The sequence below is a fragment of the Natrix helvetica genome (assembly GCF_964273705.1).
Source record: "Natrix helvetica genome assembly, chromosome: 6".
NCBI classification, from domain to species: domain Eukaryota; kingdom Metazoa; phylum Chordata; class Lepidosauria; order Squamata; family Natricidae; genus Natrix; species Natrix helvetica.
In genome coordinates this window covers 56882930-56899272 of record NC_138553.1, presented here as the reverse complement: position 1 = coordinate 56899272, position 16343 = coordinate 56882930, and the positions used below count along the sequence as shown (strand labels likewise).

The following is a 16343-nucleotide window of genomic DNA, read 5'->3' as shown; positions in this document are numbered from 1 at the left end:
AGGATAAGGCCTCTATTCCCATTCCTCAGGACCTTAAAGCGGGGCTATTCAGTGAGACCACTCCAGATCTGGAACTCATTCCAGTTCCTGACATGTTTATGGACATGGTGCAGCGTCAGTGGGTGCAGCCAGGGACTCTGGCCAATCCCAGTGGCGCAGACAAGACTCTGTTCCCTCTGGAACAGAAGTTGGAGGATGTGCTAAAAATGCCTGAAGTGGATGCTCCAGTGGTTTCTCTGACCTCCTCTTCCTCCCTCCCAGCTGACCTGCTGGAGGGTTTGAAGGCAGAGGACAAGAGGTCTGAGAAGGCCTGTCTTAAGACGCACCAGGCGGCTGCCTGGACGATCAAGGCTTCCACCTCTTTTTCTTTCTTCACGAGGGCTTCCTTGTTATGGCAACGCCAATTGGGATCCAAGCCTCCCTCTGAGGCATCTCGCTGGCGTCACGATCTGGACAAAATAATTACGGCCGTAGAATATTCTGCCGACGCTTCCCTAACCGCTGCAAAATTTGCATCCAGGGCGCTGGCCTCACGTCGCTTGCTTTGGCTCCGGCACTGGCAGGCAGACATGAAGGCCAAATGGAAGCTGGCCTCAGCTCCCTTCAAGGGGGGGGGGGTTCCTCTTTGGGGATGCATTAGACAAGTTTGTAATAGAGACGAAGGACAAACGTAAGGTCCTTCCGTCTACCTTCAAAAAGAATGAGAGGAAGGGTTCTGGGTCTTTCAGGAAACAGTCCTTTCGTACCCAGGATTCCGCCCAGGCCTCCACCTCTTCCTATCCCTACCAGAGGTCCTACAACCAGTCCACTGACAGGGCACAGGACAGGGGCAGCTTCAACCCCAGGGGTAGGCAGCATAACCAGGGTTCCTTTCGAAAGCCTTTTCGAGGGGGATCCAACAACCGACAGTTCAGACATGGCAAGTGACCACCACGGGACTGCTCCCATTGGTGGCCGCCTGCAACTTTATGCAGAACGGTGGGAGGAGATTACCACGGATTCGTGGATCCTAAACACTATCAGGAAGGGGCTGACTCTGGAATTTCTGTCATTCCCGCCCCGAACATTCATTCGTTGCCCTGTGGTCAAAAATCCCATAAAAAGATCCCTCATGCAAGCAGAGATCGATCATCTTCTACTGATAAGGGCCATAGAGCCCGTTCCCCCAGAGCAGGAAGGGAAGGGATTTTACTCCATTCTATTCCTGGTTACCAAGAGCTCGGGGGGGTGGAGGGCCATATTAGATTTCAAGATGCAGTCCCTCCAGTCCATTCTCAGCTGCATTCGGCGAGACGACCTGCTCACCTCCATCGATCTCAAGGAGGCGTATCTACATGTGCCCATTCATCCGGCTCACAGGAAGTTCCTCCGACTGTTCTACAACGGCAGACACTATCAATACAGGGCGCTGCCGTTCGGACTCTCTTCGGCTCCACGAACGTTTACAAAGCTTCTTGCAGCTGTGGCGGCCCACCTGCGCAAGCTTCCCATCCGTCTGGAGTGCTACCTCGACAACATCATCATTCACTCGAGGAGCCAATCACAAGCAGCAAAGGATGTAAGTGTCACCATCCGCACCTTGCAGGACCACGGGTTCTCTGTGAACTTAGAGAAGAACCACCTGGTCTCTGCCACTCGCATACAGCACCTGGGCACCATAATAGACTCGGCCTCGTGCCATGTTTTCCTGTCTCCAGACAGACTACGCAATCTCAGGGACAGAATCCGACAGTGTCGCAGGGCTACTACCTTGCCAATCATCCATCTATCCCAGTTACTGGGGATAATGATATCTTGCATCAATGTGGTTCCCTGGGCTCGCCTTCATGCCAGGGAATTGCAATGGTTCCTCCTGCCAATGCAGAGGGCGAAGGCAAGCAACTCATCCAGGAAAGTTCGACTCCCGCTGAAAGTGTCCCGTTCCCTGAGATGGTGGCAGTCACGGGCAGTGGAGAAGGGCTGTCTGTTCAAAGAGCCCGACAGGATTGTTGTGACTACAGATGCGAGCCTCTTCGGTTGGGGGGGCGCATTGCCAGGGTCAGCTGGCACAGGGCAGGTGGTCGTGCGCAGAAGCGGCCCGAAACATCAATTGGCTGGAGCTGAGAGCTGCCAGGCTCGCTCTGAGACGATTTTGGAAACAACTCCGGGGCCACCACGTGCTTCTGCTTACAGACAATATCGCCACAAAGGCGCACATGAACAGGCAGGGTGGCACTCACTCCAGGAGACTCATGTCGGAAGCAGAGGCCCTGGGTCGTGGGGCAGAGCTTCACTTAGCGTCGCTGAGAGCAGATCACATCTCAGGCACCAGCAACGTAAGTGCGGATTGGCTGAGTCGTCAGACACTCGACAGCTCGGAGTGGAGGCTGCATCCGGACCTGTTCGACCAGATTGTGAGACGGTTCGGCCCACCACAAGTCGACCTCTTTGCCACGACAAAGAACACTCACCTGCAGAGATTCTTCTCACGGTACCGGTCAAATCAGGCGGAGGGGACGGACGCCCTGAGGTCCAAGTGGCCTCCGGGGCTCTTGTACACGTTCCCGCCTCTACCTCTGATTCCGCAGGTGATTTCCAAGCTCCTGAGGGAGAGGGCGGAGCTCATCCTGGTGGCTCCGTATTGGCCCAGGAGGTCTTGGTTCGCGGATCTGACCGACCTCTCAGTGGAGAGACCATGGAGGATTCCCCCAGAGAAGGTGGTACTGACACAGGGGGCAATCACTCATCCAGAGCCCCAGTGGCTTCAACTAGCCATTTGGCACTTGAGGGGCAGCTCCTGAGGGACCTGCGTCTCTCGGACAAGGTCATTCAGACTTTACAAGCTTCCAGACGACCGGCCACGACTCGCATATATGAAGCGACTTGGTCTGCATTCTCAACTTGGTGTGAGCAGCGGAACATCGTTGGTGTTGAGGCTTCTGTGCCTCAGTTACTGGACTTTCTTCAGGCCAGGTTGGACAAAGGTTTGGCTCCAGCAACTCTTCGGAGGCAGGTCGCGGCCTTGTCTACCATTCTGGCGAGACACCACTCTCAGACCTTGAGCCATCACCCCCAGGTCAAAAGTTTCCTAAAAGGGGCCTCTAATTTACGACCCCAGGTGGTGCATAGATACCCGACCTGGAACTTACCATTTGTTTTGCAGGCCTTGACCTCTGCGCCCTTTGAACCCTTGAGAAAGGTCTCTCTTCGGCATCTGTCTCTAAAAACCGCTTTTCTGATAGCTATTACCTCAGCTAGACGGGTGTCGGAGATTGCTGCCTTCTCTGTCAGGGAAGAGCTTTGTATCATACACCCGGACCGTGTCATTCTGCGTCTAGATCCAACCTTCTTGCCGAAGGTAAATTCTCCTTTCCACAGAGCTCAGGAGGTGATACTCCCGAACTTCTGCCCCAAACCTCAGCACCCCAGGGAGCGCTGCTGGCACAAGCTAGACGTGAGGCGTGCTGTTCGGATCTATTTGAAAAGGACTAAGGACCTCAGACGTTCTGAGGCCTTCTTTGTATCCTTTCAACCGGGGTCATTGGGGCGCAAGGTTTCTTCATCGACTATTGGACGCTGGCTACGGGCCTGCATCAAAATGACTTACGAACACCAGGGCAAGACGGTTCCAGCCCGGGTGACGGCCCACTCCACGAGAAGCGCGGCCACGACTGCAGCATGGGCGACCCAGGCGTCTATCCTGGACATATGCAGAGCTGCTACGTGGGCTTCTCCCACGGCTTTCATTAGAAATTATAAAATAGATTCCTTTGCCTCCGCCGAAGCCTCATTTGGGAGGAGAGTGTTACAGCAAGTGATCGAGGCTCCGACCAGTAGCGACATTTCCCGCCCTGGGGACAATATAGCTTGGGTATGTCCCTTCCTTGGACTCTCCAAGCAGCACAATGGAGAATGACCGTTGTCTTACCTGAACGGTCGTTCTCGGGGTGCTGCAGGAGAATCCAAGACCCACCCAGGGTTCATAGACAAATATGTGACTGTTCCGTGAACTTGCAGGTGCATTGAACTTCCTCGACGGTCAAGACTTCGTTTTTAAAACTTACCCTGTGGAGGCAAAGGAGGCGTGACCAGGGGAAAAAATCAACTCAGTCCTTGGGCAGATAGGCTGTGTTAACCCTTCCTTGGACTCTCCTGCAGCGCCCCGAGAACGACCGTTCAGGTAAGACAACGGTCATTCTGGTATTAGCCCTTGACTAAAGAAGTTCTCACATATTGCCAGATTCTAACAGGGTTAAATGGAATAGCCATTCAGTCAGTCACTATTAAGCCAGGTTGTAAAACCATAAATTAAACTAGAATTGTTGAATGAGTGTTGAAAAAACTTAGACAAAGATAGTATTACAATTCTTGCAAAGCAAAGGTGGTATTCTACCGGTTCAAACTGGTTTTCCCCAACCGGTAGTGGAAATCGTGGGTACCCTCACCCACCCATCACGGCTATACAGCATCCCATTTAGGCCCTTTTTTCATCCAAAGTTCATGAGGGAAGCCTGTATGCATGTGCAGAGGTGGTGGGTGCAAGCAAAGCGAGCAAGAACGCGCACACTCACATTTACGAACCAGTAGGGAAGGTAAGTGTATACCACCCCTGCTGCAAAGAATGAGTATGTGAAGGAATGAGATGTATACCTGTGATGGTTAACCTATGGCATGCATGCCACAGGTGGCACGCGGAGCCATATCTGAGGGCACGCAAGGCATTGCCCTATCTCAGCTCCAGTGCACAGATGTGTGCTGGCCAGCTGATCTTCAGCCTTCCAGAGGGCAGGGAGAGGCCATTTTCGCCCTCCCCAGGCTTCAGGAAAGCCTCCTAAAGCATGGGGAAGGCAAAAAATGGCCCAATGGGCAAACCGGAAATCCCATTTCTGAACTTCTGGTAGGCCCATTGGGCCCGTTTTTCACCATCCATAGGCTCCAGAGGCTTTCCTAAAGCCTGGGGAGGGCAAAAAATGACCCAATGGGCAAACCAGAAGTTTGTTTCCGAATTTCTGGTAGGCCAGTTGGACCCATTTTTTGCCATCCACTGGCTTAAGAGGCTTTCCTGAAGTCTGGGGAGAGCAAAAAATGGCCCAACGGGAAACTGGAAGATCATTTCTAAACTTTCGGTAAGCCCGTTGGGCCGTTTTTTGCCCTCCCCATGCTTCAGGAGGCTTTCCTGAAGTCTGGGGAGAGAAAAAATGGCCTAACGGCAAACCGGAAGTTCGTTTCTGAACTTGCAGTAGCCCTGTTGGGCCATTTTTTGTTCTCCCCAGGCTTCAGGAGATTCATTTCCGAACTTCCCGTAGGCCCTTTGGCCCTGTTTTTTGCCATTGTCTGGTTCCGGAGGCTTTACTGAAACCTGGGGAGGGTGAAAAATAGCCTAATGGGCAAATCGGAAGACCAGAGGCTTCAGTAAGGCCTGCGTACATGCCCGGGGGGGAGCATGGGGGGTTGTGCGTGCATGCACTGGGGGAGGGCATTGCATGTGCACGCTATCACACGTGCACCCTTTTGGCAGTCAAGCAGAAAAACGTTCGCCATCACTGGTGTTTACAGTAATTGATATGAGCTCGTATCAGCAATGCTGAAGAGACTTTGAGCACCATAGATAAATTTTCTCCAATTAGGCATGAATCATCTGTGCAACCTTAACACAATCCTCTATATTCTATATCCAAATGCAGCTAAAAGTATGTAGCTTTGATTTGGTCAAAATATAATTCTGCAAAGCTTCATCTCCCTGCATCAGTCTTTTTGAATATTATCTCTCCCTATTGTTTCCAGCATTGTCAGGGCTGGCAGGGTTTCTACGTAGTTCCAGTTCTAAAAAAGCTCTTCTGCAGTCACAAACATACGCTTGAATATGCCTTCCAAAGATATATGGGGTTTGGTGCTGTCATCAGATTTATCTGATTTTCTTGTAGGGGTGATGATACGCCTGGCTGGAACTGACATTTCAGGTTGCATCTTGCTTTTTCTAGTTGCAATCAGCTCTAGTATAAAGAAATTGTTACATTGCCCAGGGTTGACTTGTTGTTCTGTATTCTTCTTTTGCCAGGCTCTTAACCTGTGAAAATGATACACAATTTATCTGAGTTAGTCTCTTTTTCTAGCCTACCCCTCTGGCTTTTGCATGTAGACCTTCTGATGACATTTTTATTTGTAGGATAGTTCAAAGCATATCTAGAATCTAATGCTTAAATGTAGCATTTCCTATCCTGCTACTTTCCAGATGTGTTGAATTACGAAGTCTTCATGAGTAGAAGACAGGGGTGCATCAGAAGCAAGTAGGCCTAGCCAGTTCAGCTTTGATTCTTTATTATATATATATATTACAGTAATCATAAATAGATTTTTTAGCAATCCATTTCTTATATTATTTTGAACAATTCCAATTTTCTGCATTTATTGTAAACATTTTTGAGAATTTCTAACCCATGTCTTTTCTGAGTTTTTTATTTATCTCTTTTTTACTTTTACCATTTGCTTTATGACTGCATTTTGTTTTATTGAATGCAGTCTGTCCACAATTGGTTTTAAAATGAGCAGTTATACAATAAGTTAAATAAATAAATAAATATTATTTGTCAAATGGCAAATGTAATGCAAACTATCTTGTGGGTCAAGTTTCTCCAACTCTGTATTGCCTGATGGGTAAAACTAAATTTCTCATTAGGCACATTCTATGTCCATACTGATTGAAAATGACGTTAGTTCTATTTTACCCCTTCAGGAAGATATTACTTTGAGGGGAAGACTACTATAAGCAAACCATAAGATATAAGCATGCACATTATCTGATTCCAAAATATTATCCATTGCAGTGGTGGTTTCCGGCCAGTACAGCCCGGTACGGCCATATCGGTAGTAGCCGGGAGCAGCAGCCACCGTACCGGTATGGTGGCTCATTTGGCCCACCCGCCTGCCCACGTTCCATACCTGTTTATAACACAACCGGCCAATTGCGCACGCACACACATCATGCGGCGCCTGTGCGACCTTGGCGAGCAGCTGGGTGTTGCAAGAGCGGTGGCGTGTGCATGCATGTGCAACGCAGGTGCACGACTAGGATGCCCGGCCCCATGTGCAGTGTACCGGTAGCGACGGAGACCGGAACCCACTGATCCATTGAGTATAAACTCTTGAGCTAAGAACAATATATCTTTCTAGTATCTGCTTACCCATAGTCTCCAAAGAGAAACTATTCATTGTGGAAAAGTGTAAATTCAGTAACTGAAGAAAATTGGTAAATTTATGCCGGTAGCAGTTTATATTTCATTAGTTAAGGCCTAAAATTATGCAAGACTTATCACCTCAAATGCATATAATTAATAATGGAGAAATTAAATGATGTTTTTATTTCATGGAAGCAGAGTAAACATGGATCTTTATTATCATTATTTTTTATTACTCAGCTCCAAATGTGGCCCCTTCTGAGGTTGGAGGAGGAGGTGGAAGCAATAGAGAACTGACAATAACATGGGTGGTAGGTATTATCCAATATCTTTATCTATATTGTAGAAGAATGTTGTTAACTGTCCAGAGTCACTTAGGTGAGATGGTCAGTGTAGACATTAAATAAACAAACAAACAAAGAATCAAACAAACAGAAGTTACATTCTTCTGCTGAAATAAATATACAGTATTATAAATATTACTAAATAATTTGCAAACATACATGATGAATTTTTGTGTCTATACTTGCATTTTTTAAGAGTCAAAATTCCTTTTCAAAGTGGTTTTAGCAAACGGACTACTTGGTAAGTGAATGCACATAATATAATGCAGACCAGCTACAATATTGATTGCTAAATAGTATAGTCACATTAGAATTTTTCTTGATGAACAGTCTCTCTAGTTGGGTCAGTTAAATATTTTTCAGATCACTGCTTAAAGCATTGCTACTCAGTTTGTGGTCTGGGATCTGAAAAAAGTGCCACAAATCACACCACACCTTTTAAACATGAAGCGATTGCTAGAACCTAGTATACACTTAGAAGAAGCTTGCTTTGATAACATGTTAATTCCATGTGACTAAAGGAATTGCAAATCTAAACAAATATGAAGCAGTGAGAGCAGCAGAGAAATGTGTATCCACTCTCACCTAGTACCTTGTTTCCCTGCACTTTAAATCACTTAGACTTTGGTGTCTACAATGCCCTAAGATGCGCTTTGATTGCACCAATCATTTCCAACTATGAGGGCCCTGCAGATAAACTTTATATTTATTATTTTTTAAGGGGCACCTACACTTACACATCACATGGCTATTTTTCCCCGTTACACAAGTTAAAAAAATTTTTAAATTAGACATGCTGCTTTATCCCATTATTTTTCTCTTCCCTAACAACTAATTGTTGTATTAAGCTGTTTTTTTAAGTGTGTTTTTTATTGTAAAGACTTAATAAAGATATTTGATTTACAGTAATTTGATTTTAATCACTTAGAATTTTACAGTCTATAACAGTACAGGGCAATTTCCCCAGCTCTCTTACAATGGTTGGGATTCCCCAAATTCCCACCAATCTTAACCAACACATATATCATACAATAGATTTAACATGTAGAGGGCAGCAGTTGGAGATAACTGGCTGTCAATGTATTAATTTAAACACTCTACTAGACATAGAGTTTGACCTGGCCTAGTTTTGATGGCAAAGAAATTCAGAGTTGGACAGGCATTTATGTAGCACAGTGTGATTAAATAGTCTTAAAACTTCATTGTATTTTATAACCTTATGGCTTTTCTAAATGAATCCACTTTCTAATTTAAAAATGACTTTTTAAAAATAATTATAAATCATGACTGTTGAAGGAAGTGGTCACTTTCACCCAAATTTCCAACAACTTCAATTTCCTCTATCACTTCTCTATTAGTTAAGAATTAGGTGTAGTGTAGCTTTACTTCTAGTTCCCTCCTCTACCTTTTGGATGATAAAGTTGTCAGATAGGTTAGTTGGGAATCTGTTTAATCTCCCACAAACTGCAAAGTTGATCTCCCAGTTGTTATCTGGATAGTTAAAGTCTCACATTACTATTGTGGTATGCTTCCTGCATACATTTGTTAAGTGGTTTGCAAAGTGTTCATCTATTTCTTCTGATTGGTTGGGTGGCCTGCAATATACACCTATGGCAATGTCACTCCCTCTCCCTTTTATATTGACCCATATACTGTACATCCTGGAGGGGTTTTATTTTTGATAATATGCTTTTCTGTAGATATGTAGAGATCTCTCACATATAATGCAACTCCACCTCCTCTTTTTGTAGATCTGTTTCTTTTGAACAAATGGTATCCATCCATCAGTACATTCCAGTCATGGGTTTCGTCCCATCAGGTTTCTGTAATGGCAACTATGTCATACCTCCCCTCGGGTACTATTGCTTCTAATTCACCCTGATTGTTCCCCAAGTTTTAAGTGTTATGCCTGTCCATGGGTATGATTCCTGCATCTCCTAATTGTTGTTTAAGTTTTTCTTTTTTTTTCATCACTTCCTACTGGTTTGATTTGTTTTTTGGGGATTTATGGTTGGTTTTGTGTTCTAGAGATTCTAAAGATTGGCCACCCTCCCCCCTCAATTTTAGTTTAAAGCTCTTCTGATGAGTTGGGCCAATCTTTTTCCTAGTACATTTTCCCCTGTTTTCGTGAGGTGCAGTCCATCCCTTGCCAAGAGTCCTTGTAGGTAATGCAATCCATGGTCCAGGAAACAAAAGTTTTCTTGGTGACACCAATCCTTTAGCCAGTGATTTATTTCTAGAATTCTTTTTCCCCTCAATGGGTGTTGGCCTTTCGTTGGGAGTACTGATGAGAACACTACTTGTGTTCCTAACTCCTGAACAGTATCACCTAGTTGCTTATAATCTCTCAATATTGTACTTAGGTTCTTTGTTGTGTCATTCGTCCCAGTGTGAAAGAGGAGGAAAGGTTAGTAAACTGTGGGTCTAATTATTTTGGTTAGGTTCCCAGCCACATCTTTAATTTTTGCTCCAGGGAGACAACATACCTCCCTAGATTGTATGTCTGGTCTATAGATGGCTGGTTCTGTTCCTTTGAGAATAGAATTTCTAACACTATCCTTCCTTTTTTAAGAGGTAGAATCTGGGGTGCTTTTCTGTTTATCTCAGGTGTGTTTGTTGGTGTGATTTTTAAAGGGTATTTGATTGTGTTTCTTTTCTAGGTGTCTGTGTGTTTTCTTTGAGGGGGGTTGTGGGCCTGCATATTTTCATCTAGGGGGAGAAATTGATTGCTTAGTTTTAATGGGGCTGCTTCTGGTTGGGCTAGATTGGGCAGTAGGGTTTTGTTGATGCGTGCTGCTTTTTTCTTTGATTATTGTGTTTCCTTCTGTGTGTGACATACCTCCATTTATCTTCCTCCAAGAGTTTATCAAATCCTCTGGGAGTTATTTGTTCATTATTTGGTTTGATTTGGGCATAGCTTTCTTGTTAGGTTGGAGTTTGGCTAGAGTTGCCTCTAAATCCCTTATTTTTTCCTCTAAGAATTCACATAGTTTACATTTAATGTAATTTTCAGACTATAAGATGCATTACAAGGCGCAACAAGATTTCAAAGAAGTAACTAAGAAAAAAAGTTTTTGTCCTCCCTGGCCCCCAGGAGCACTTCAGCAGGTCTGGGGGCAAAAAACAGTCAAGAAATGGACAAGTTTTATCAAAACCAGGGGCATTTACGCCTATCCCCCAGCCCTGCTAAAGCCTGCAGAGTGCTTCTGGGCCTGAAGGAAGGCAAAAATGCCTCAGGTTTTGCAAAAATCAGACCGTTTTTCACCCATTTGTTTTGCAAAAATGGGATGCAGGGGCAGGGCTTCAGGAGGCCCAAAATGGCTGTATTCGGTGTATAAGACACACCGACATTTATATGCTCTTTTAGTAGGGGAAAGGTGCATCTTATAGTCCAAAAATATGGTAATATATGTATAATTTGGGTGTTCTTTGGTACATACATGGAACATATATTGCATACCACAATAGTATCAGTCACCTGTTCCATGAGTTTGTTTCTTTTTGCTGGTTCTTTTTAGGGTAAAAAAAATATGTAAAAGTATGAGATTTTATTTCAATATACCGTATTTTTCGCCCTATAAGACGCACTTTTTTACTCCAAAAAAGAGGGTAAAAATCTGAGTGCATCTTGTAAGCCGAATGTAGCCACCTGGGTCATCTAAAAATGGGGCAGGCAAAGCGGGCGTTGCAGAGAGCGTGATGGCTCGAAAGGAGAGAGGTTTCGCTTTCAGAGCTCCCGCTCGGCTGGGCTCCCGGGAGGGCTTAGGCGGGGGCGGGGGCAGCGGCTCCTCACATTGCTGGGGAGTGAAGTTGTTATGGCCATTGTCTCCCCTGAGCTGCCCCCCCCCCGAATCTCTGAGGCACCTTTCGCTTGCAGGAGGAGGAGGGTGAGCTCCGAGTATACCAAAGCCTCTGAGTAACTGGGAAAGAAAGCCGCGCTTGGAACCTGCTGAAAACTGCCGCCCGAAAAGCACGCCTTTCTTTCCCAGTTACTCAGAGGCTTTGGTTTAAGGAGGCGCTGCTTTAAGGCTCCTGAGAATCCGGAGAGATTGGGGTGGGGGGAGGAAGGGAAGAGGAAAGATCTCCTTTTTACAAAAGCTTTTCTCAGAACGCTGGATTGGGAAGTTAAAAACCTAGAAAGGGATACGATCAAGCTTGATTCAAAGGCTTTGCTTCCTGAGAATCCGGAGAGATTGGGGTGGGGGGAGGAAGGGAAGAGGAACGATCTCCTTTTTACAAAAGCTTTTCTCAGAACGCTAGATTGGGAAGTTAAAAACCTAGAAAGGGATACGATCAAGCTTGATTCAAAGGCTTTGCTTCCTGAGAATCCGGAGAGATTGGGGTGGGGGGAGGAAGGGAAGAGGAACGATCTCCTTTTTACAAAAGCTTTTCTCAGAACGCTAGATTGGGAAGTTAAAAACCTAGAAAGGGATACGATCAAGCTTGATTCAAAGGCTTTGCTTCCTGAGAATCCGGAGAGATTGGGGTGGGGGAAGGAAGGGAAGAGGAACGATCTCCTTTTTACAAAAGCTTTTCTCAGAACGCTAGATTGGGAAGTTAAAAACCTAGAAAGGGATACGATCAAGCTTGATTCAAAGGCTTTGCTTCCTGAGAATCCGGAGAGATGGGGGGGGGGGAGGAAGGGAAGAGGAACGATCTCCTTTTTACAATCTCCTTTCCAGCAGCATTCACTCAAACCAGATGCATATGAGGGGGTTAGAGACCACCAGATGAAATATTGGGTTAGAGAGCACCAGATGAGATATGAGGGGGTATGAGACCACTAGATTCACTGTTTACTGACTTTACTAACTGTTAATGAGAGTAAAGATAGTTTTTAATATGTTACATGGTTTTTTACTACAGTATTTGGTTCAGAATCTTTTTTTTCTAGATTTTCCTCCTTTAAAATTGGGTGCGTCCTATATTCCGGAGCGTCTTATAGGGCGAAAAATACGGTATGTTTGAAGAAAAAGATTAAAAAATGGTTTAAAAATGTTTCATTTTGGTTGTTTATTTAAGGATGTAAAAGATTTTGCCACAGTTTTCTAGAAGAAAAATATAAGTTAATCGTTTAAAAATGTAATAGTTCATTTAAAGTTTTCAAAGTTTAAAAGTTTTAAGGTTTAAAAATTTAGAATTTGAAAATCCCTTTTTTTGGTTGGTGGATGTGCTTTGCTCTTAGCCTTATTTCTACCTTCTCTGTTTTAGGTAATTATCTCTATTTTTTCTATACTTTTTCTCTACGTGCTTGTTTTTCTATCTTGTTATTTATGTAACTTGCTTACTATTATGTTAGTTTTATTTATCCTTTTCTTCCCTATATTTTTAAAACGTTTTTGAGCCTACCTTATTAAGATTTGCCTTCTTTATTTGATTGATCTTTATTAATACTATTCTCCCTTGATTTCTAATTTTCCATTATTATTATTTGTATATTTATTTGTCTTTTATTTTCTGTCCTGTATTTATTTTTATTCTCTACCGGGGTCTTCCCTCCCTGACTATTGGGACCTCAGGCTTAGTTTGTTGCATTCACTTCTGTTGTTCGCTTCTCCGGCCTCTTGTCATTTTCTCTGCCAGTTCAGTTCTGCCTTTCAGTGCTCGGGTCTTTTCAGCCTCGTCTCTGCTCTGATCAGCTCTCTTGGCCTGCCGTTTAACTTTCCAGTCAACTCAGCTCCTCTGTCTAGTCTGCTCCGCTCAGCCCACCACTCAGCTTTAAAGATCAGATCTCTCTAACTCCATGCACCTCTGCTGCTGTGCTGCTTATCTCTGCTGCTATGATCTCCCCTGCGCCGATTCTACTGCTGCTATGATCTCCCCTCTGCTGATTCTACTGCTGTGTTTCTCTCCTCCTCTGATTCTGCCACCACCAATTTCTTCAATTAGAAAAAATTCTGCTTAGAAAATACAATCTGTCTTTCCTAATCAGCATCTGCAAGTATTTTCTTATAAAAAGAGTAATTGACCATTTTCTTACTTCCACAATTCAAAGAGGATACTTCTTTTTTATCTTTTGCTTTGCCTCTTATGTTTTGCCAGAATAAAAAACTACCTAACATGTCATTAAAAAAACATAAATGTCTTGCAGCTTAGAGTTTACTTCCTGTAATCTCTGAAAATGTCAGGATAATGGAACTAAATGTGACATATCAATGTTTTATTTTTTACTCTTTTTTATGCATGATCTTAAGAAACAAGAATTCGGAGTCTAGCTACCCTGTTTCCCTGAAAATAAGCCCTCCCCCCAAATAAGCCATCTATTCCTTCATCTAAGTCACTTATGAAGATATTGAAGAGTACTGGGCCTAAGATGGAACCTTTTGGTACCCCATTGCATCCTTCCTTCCATGTAGATGTAGTATAATTAAGCACTAATGAATACAGTTTGTCATCCAGTTACAATTCCATCTGGTAGTGATGCTGCCTATCCTACATTTACATTCTAGTACAAAAATTTAGAATTAAAATAACACATTATAATAAAAATATTTAAAATGTTTCAGAAATAAATATGTACAAATTATTTTACTGTTGAAATATATTTTAAAGAAAATTTTGGAAATGTTTCTATAACTATAACTTCTTTGAGATTCTATGAAAGCTCTTTTATGTAAGGCAGATTAGCAATCTTGTTTTAGAAATAAAATTAATGGTTATAAAGTTTTCCACTACTATATATCCACTAATATCTTTCCTTAGTACCAATTAAAAAGAATGTAGAATGTAAAACAACATCTATTTTTTTCTGTAACTTCTATTTCATCATCTCTCTAAAACCTTTGGTGACTAAAATCCAGATGTGTACATCTGTCTTAACAAATGGAACTATAGACTTCTGGTTGACATCGCGATGGGATTGGACACGTGGGGTGGGTCTCCACGCTCCTGTGCCAAGTTCTTTCCATCAATGGGCTCCAAAAGGAGCCAAAGCCACCCTGTAGGGGCGGTGAAGCAAAGAGAAGCACCCTGTGAGGTTGCGGAGAGTCACAGCTCTCCTGTCTGATCTGGGGGGTTTTTTCCCTCTCAGACACAGCAAGCAGAAGAGGCAGCCTAAAGATGGCTGCCATGAAACTGGGACAACCGAGGAAAAACTAAGACTGATGTTTGAGTGAAGTAAGTAAACAGTGACTGGAACTGGGGGAGAAGATTAACTTTCGCTTAAAACCTAATTCCAAGGAATAATTTAGAACTATTGCTCAGAACTATTTGTTAAAGCAGCGATTAAGCATTCTGAGAAAAATACCAGACCAGAAGGAAAAGATGCAAAGAGAGAAAAACAATAAATCTTTAAAAATACAGAAAATTGGACTCTTATACTGGGAAGACGTGATAATGGGAAGGCATCATAAAATGCTGGAATTATCTATTTTAAAAAATTTATTCTACTTTTGTAATTGAACTACAATTAAAATTATGATTGAAAGACTAAAATTAGATTGATTAGTAGCAACACGGAAGTTTAAGTTGAGAGTGCCAACTGCTGATGAAAGGCAAATATACATGTCTGGGAATACTTATATGAAGGATTATGAAAATATTTTTTCTCAAATTTTTTATTTTTTATTCTCTTACCATTTTAAGTATACAGTCACATAATTGTTATTCTTCTTTACATTTATCATTCTTATACATTTATTATTTCATTTAATAGGTTATAATATACAGTTTGGCTTGCTTTGTTTACCATCCCTTCCTCCTGTTGTAACCTTCCTCCTCTCCTTTCCCTTCCTTCTTCCCTTACCTTTCTCCTTCTCCTACTCTTCCTCTTTCCCTTCCTACTCTCTCTCCTTCTCTTCCTCTCCCTTCCATCCTCCTCTCTTTACCTCTTTCTTCTTTCCCCCATCTTCCTTTCATTCTCTCCTCCTCTCTCTCTCTCTCTTTTCTATTATTATAGGTGTCTCTTTCAGATCTCAGTTTATGTTTCCTTGGGATGGTATTTCTACAAACCCAAATATAATTTGATATCATTTCTTATTCCCTTACCTTCGCTAATCTATCCTACCTATATCCCACCCCCCTTTATGTCTCACTCTTGGATATATACTTATATATTTAATATTTTCTTTTCTGTTTTCCCCTTCTTCTCCCCCCCTTTTCCATTTAAAAGTGCATCGTCTGGGTTCTATAGCTTCCCCCTATTTTCTTTTCTAGTTTCCTTTCTCTAGCCAATCATAAAATCTTCCCCATGTCTTGAAGTACTCCGATTCCTCTTTATCCTTTATTTTCATTGTCAACCTATTCATCTCTGCACAATCTAATATCTTTTTTATTATCTCTTCATCTGTTGGTAACTTATTTAATTTCCAATTTTCCTGTGGGGGAGAGGGAGCGGTCACGTGTGGGTATTCTCAAAGCCTGATTGGTCCAAAGACTGAGAGCAAACTCTTAAATACTCCTGCCTTCTCATTCCTTCCCAGTTTCCTCTCAGTCTGTTGGTCCAATCACTGTTTGAGATAGTTTGTTAAGGAAAAGGTACTTTTAGAAATATTTTTCTTGAGAATTGGCTTGTTAACTCTAAATTCTGTTAAATTCTAAATTGAACAGCTGCGGCCCAAAGGGACAGTCTTTTCTGCCTCGGGCGGTTTTGGGGGGGGCATGGGGCAATCTTCCTCCCCTCCACGGGCTTGGAGCTCTAGCCCAATCCCCGGGCTGCGGGGGTGCCAAGCTCCATAGGGCGGCTGTTTTAGTAGCCCGGGCTTTCCGGCTGTGTTGGGGGAGAGCCGGGCTTCACAGGAGGAATTTGATACAGAGAAGCAGAGGCCTCGGCGGGGGGGTGCGCTTTGCTGCGCGGGGCCCCGGGAGGCTTTAGGAAGCTGCCTTGGCTCTGGACCCTCCGAGGGGG

The 16343-nt window shown here is 43.6% G+C and overlaps 1 protein-coding gene across 3 annotated transcripts in view; it reads left to right on the top strand.

Moving 5' to 3' along the window:
- Nucleotides 1–16343, top strand: part of CNTN1 (contactin 1) — a 410973-nt gene that overhangs the window by 367081 nt on the left and 27549 nt on the right. For all 3 annotated transcript variants that reach the window (XM_081957448.1, XM_081957447.1, XM_081957446.1), the window contains exon 19: nt 7395–7465. In XM_081957448.1, the coding sequence (XP_081813574.1) occupies nt 7395–7465 (71 nt within the window). The remainder of the gene's footprint in view (nt 1–7394; nt 7466–16343) is intronic.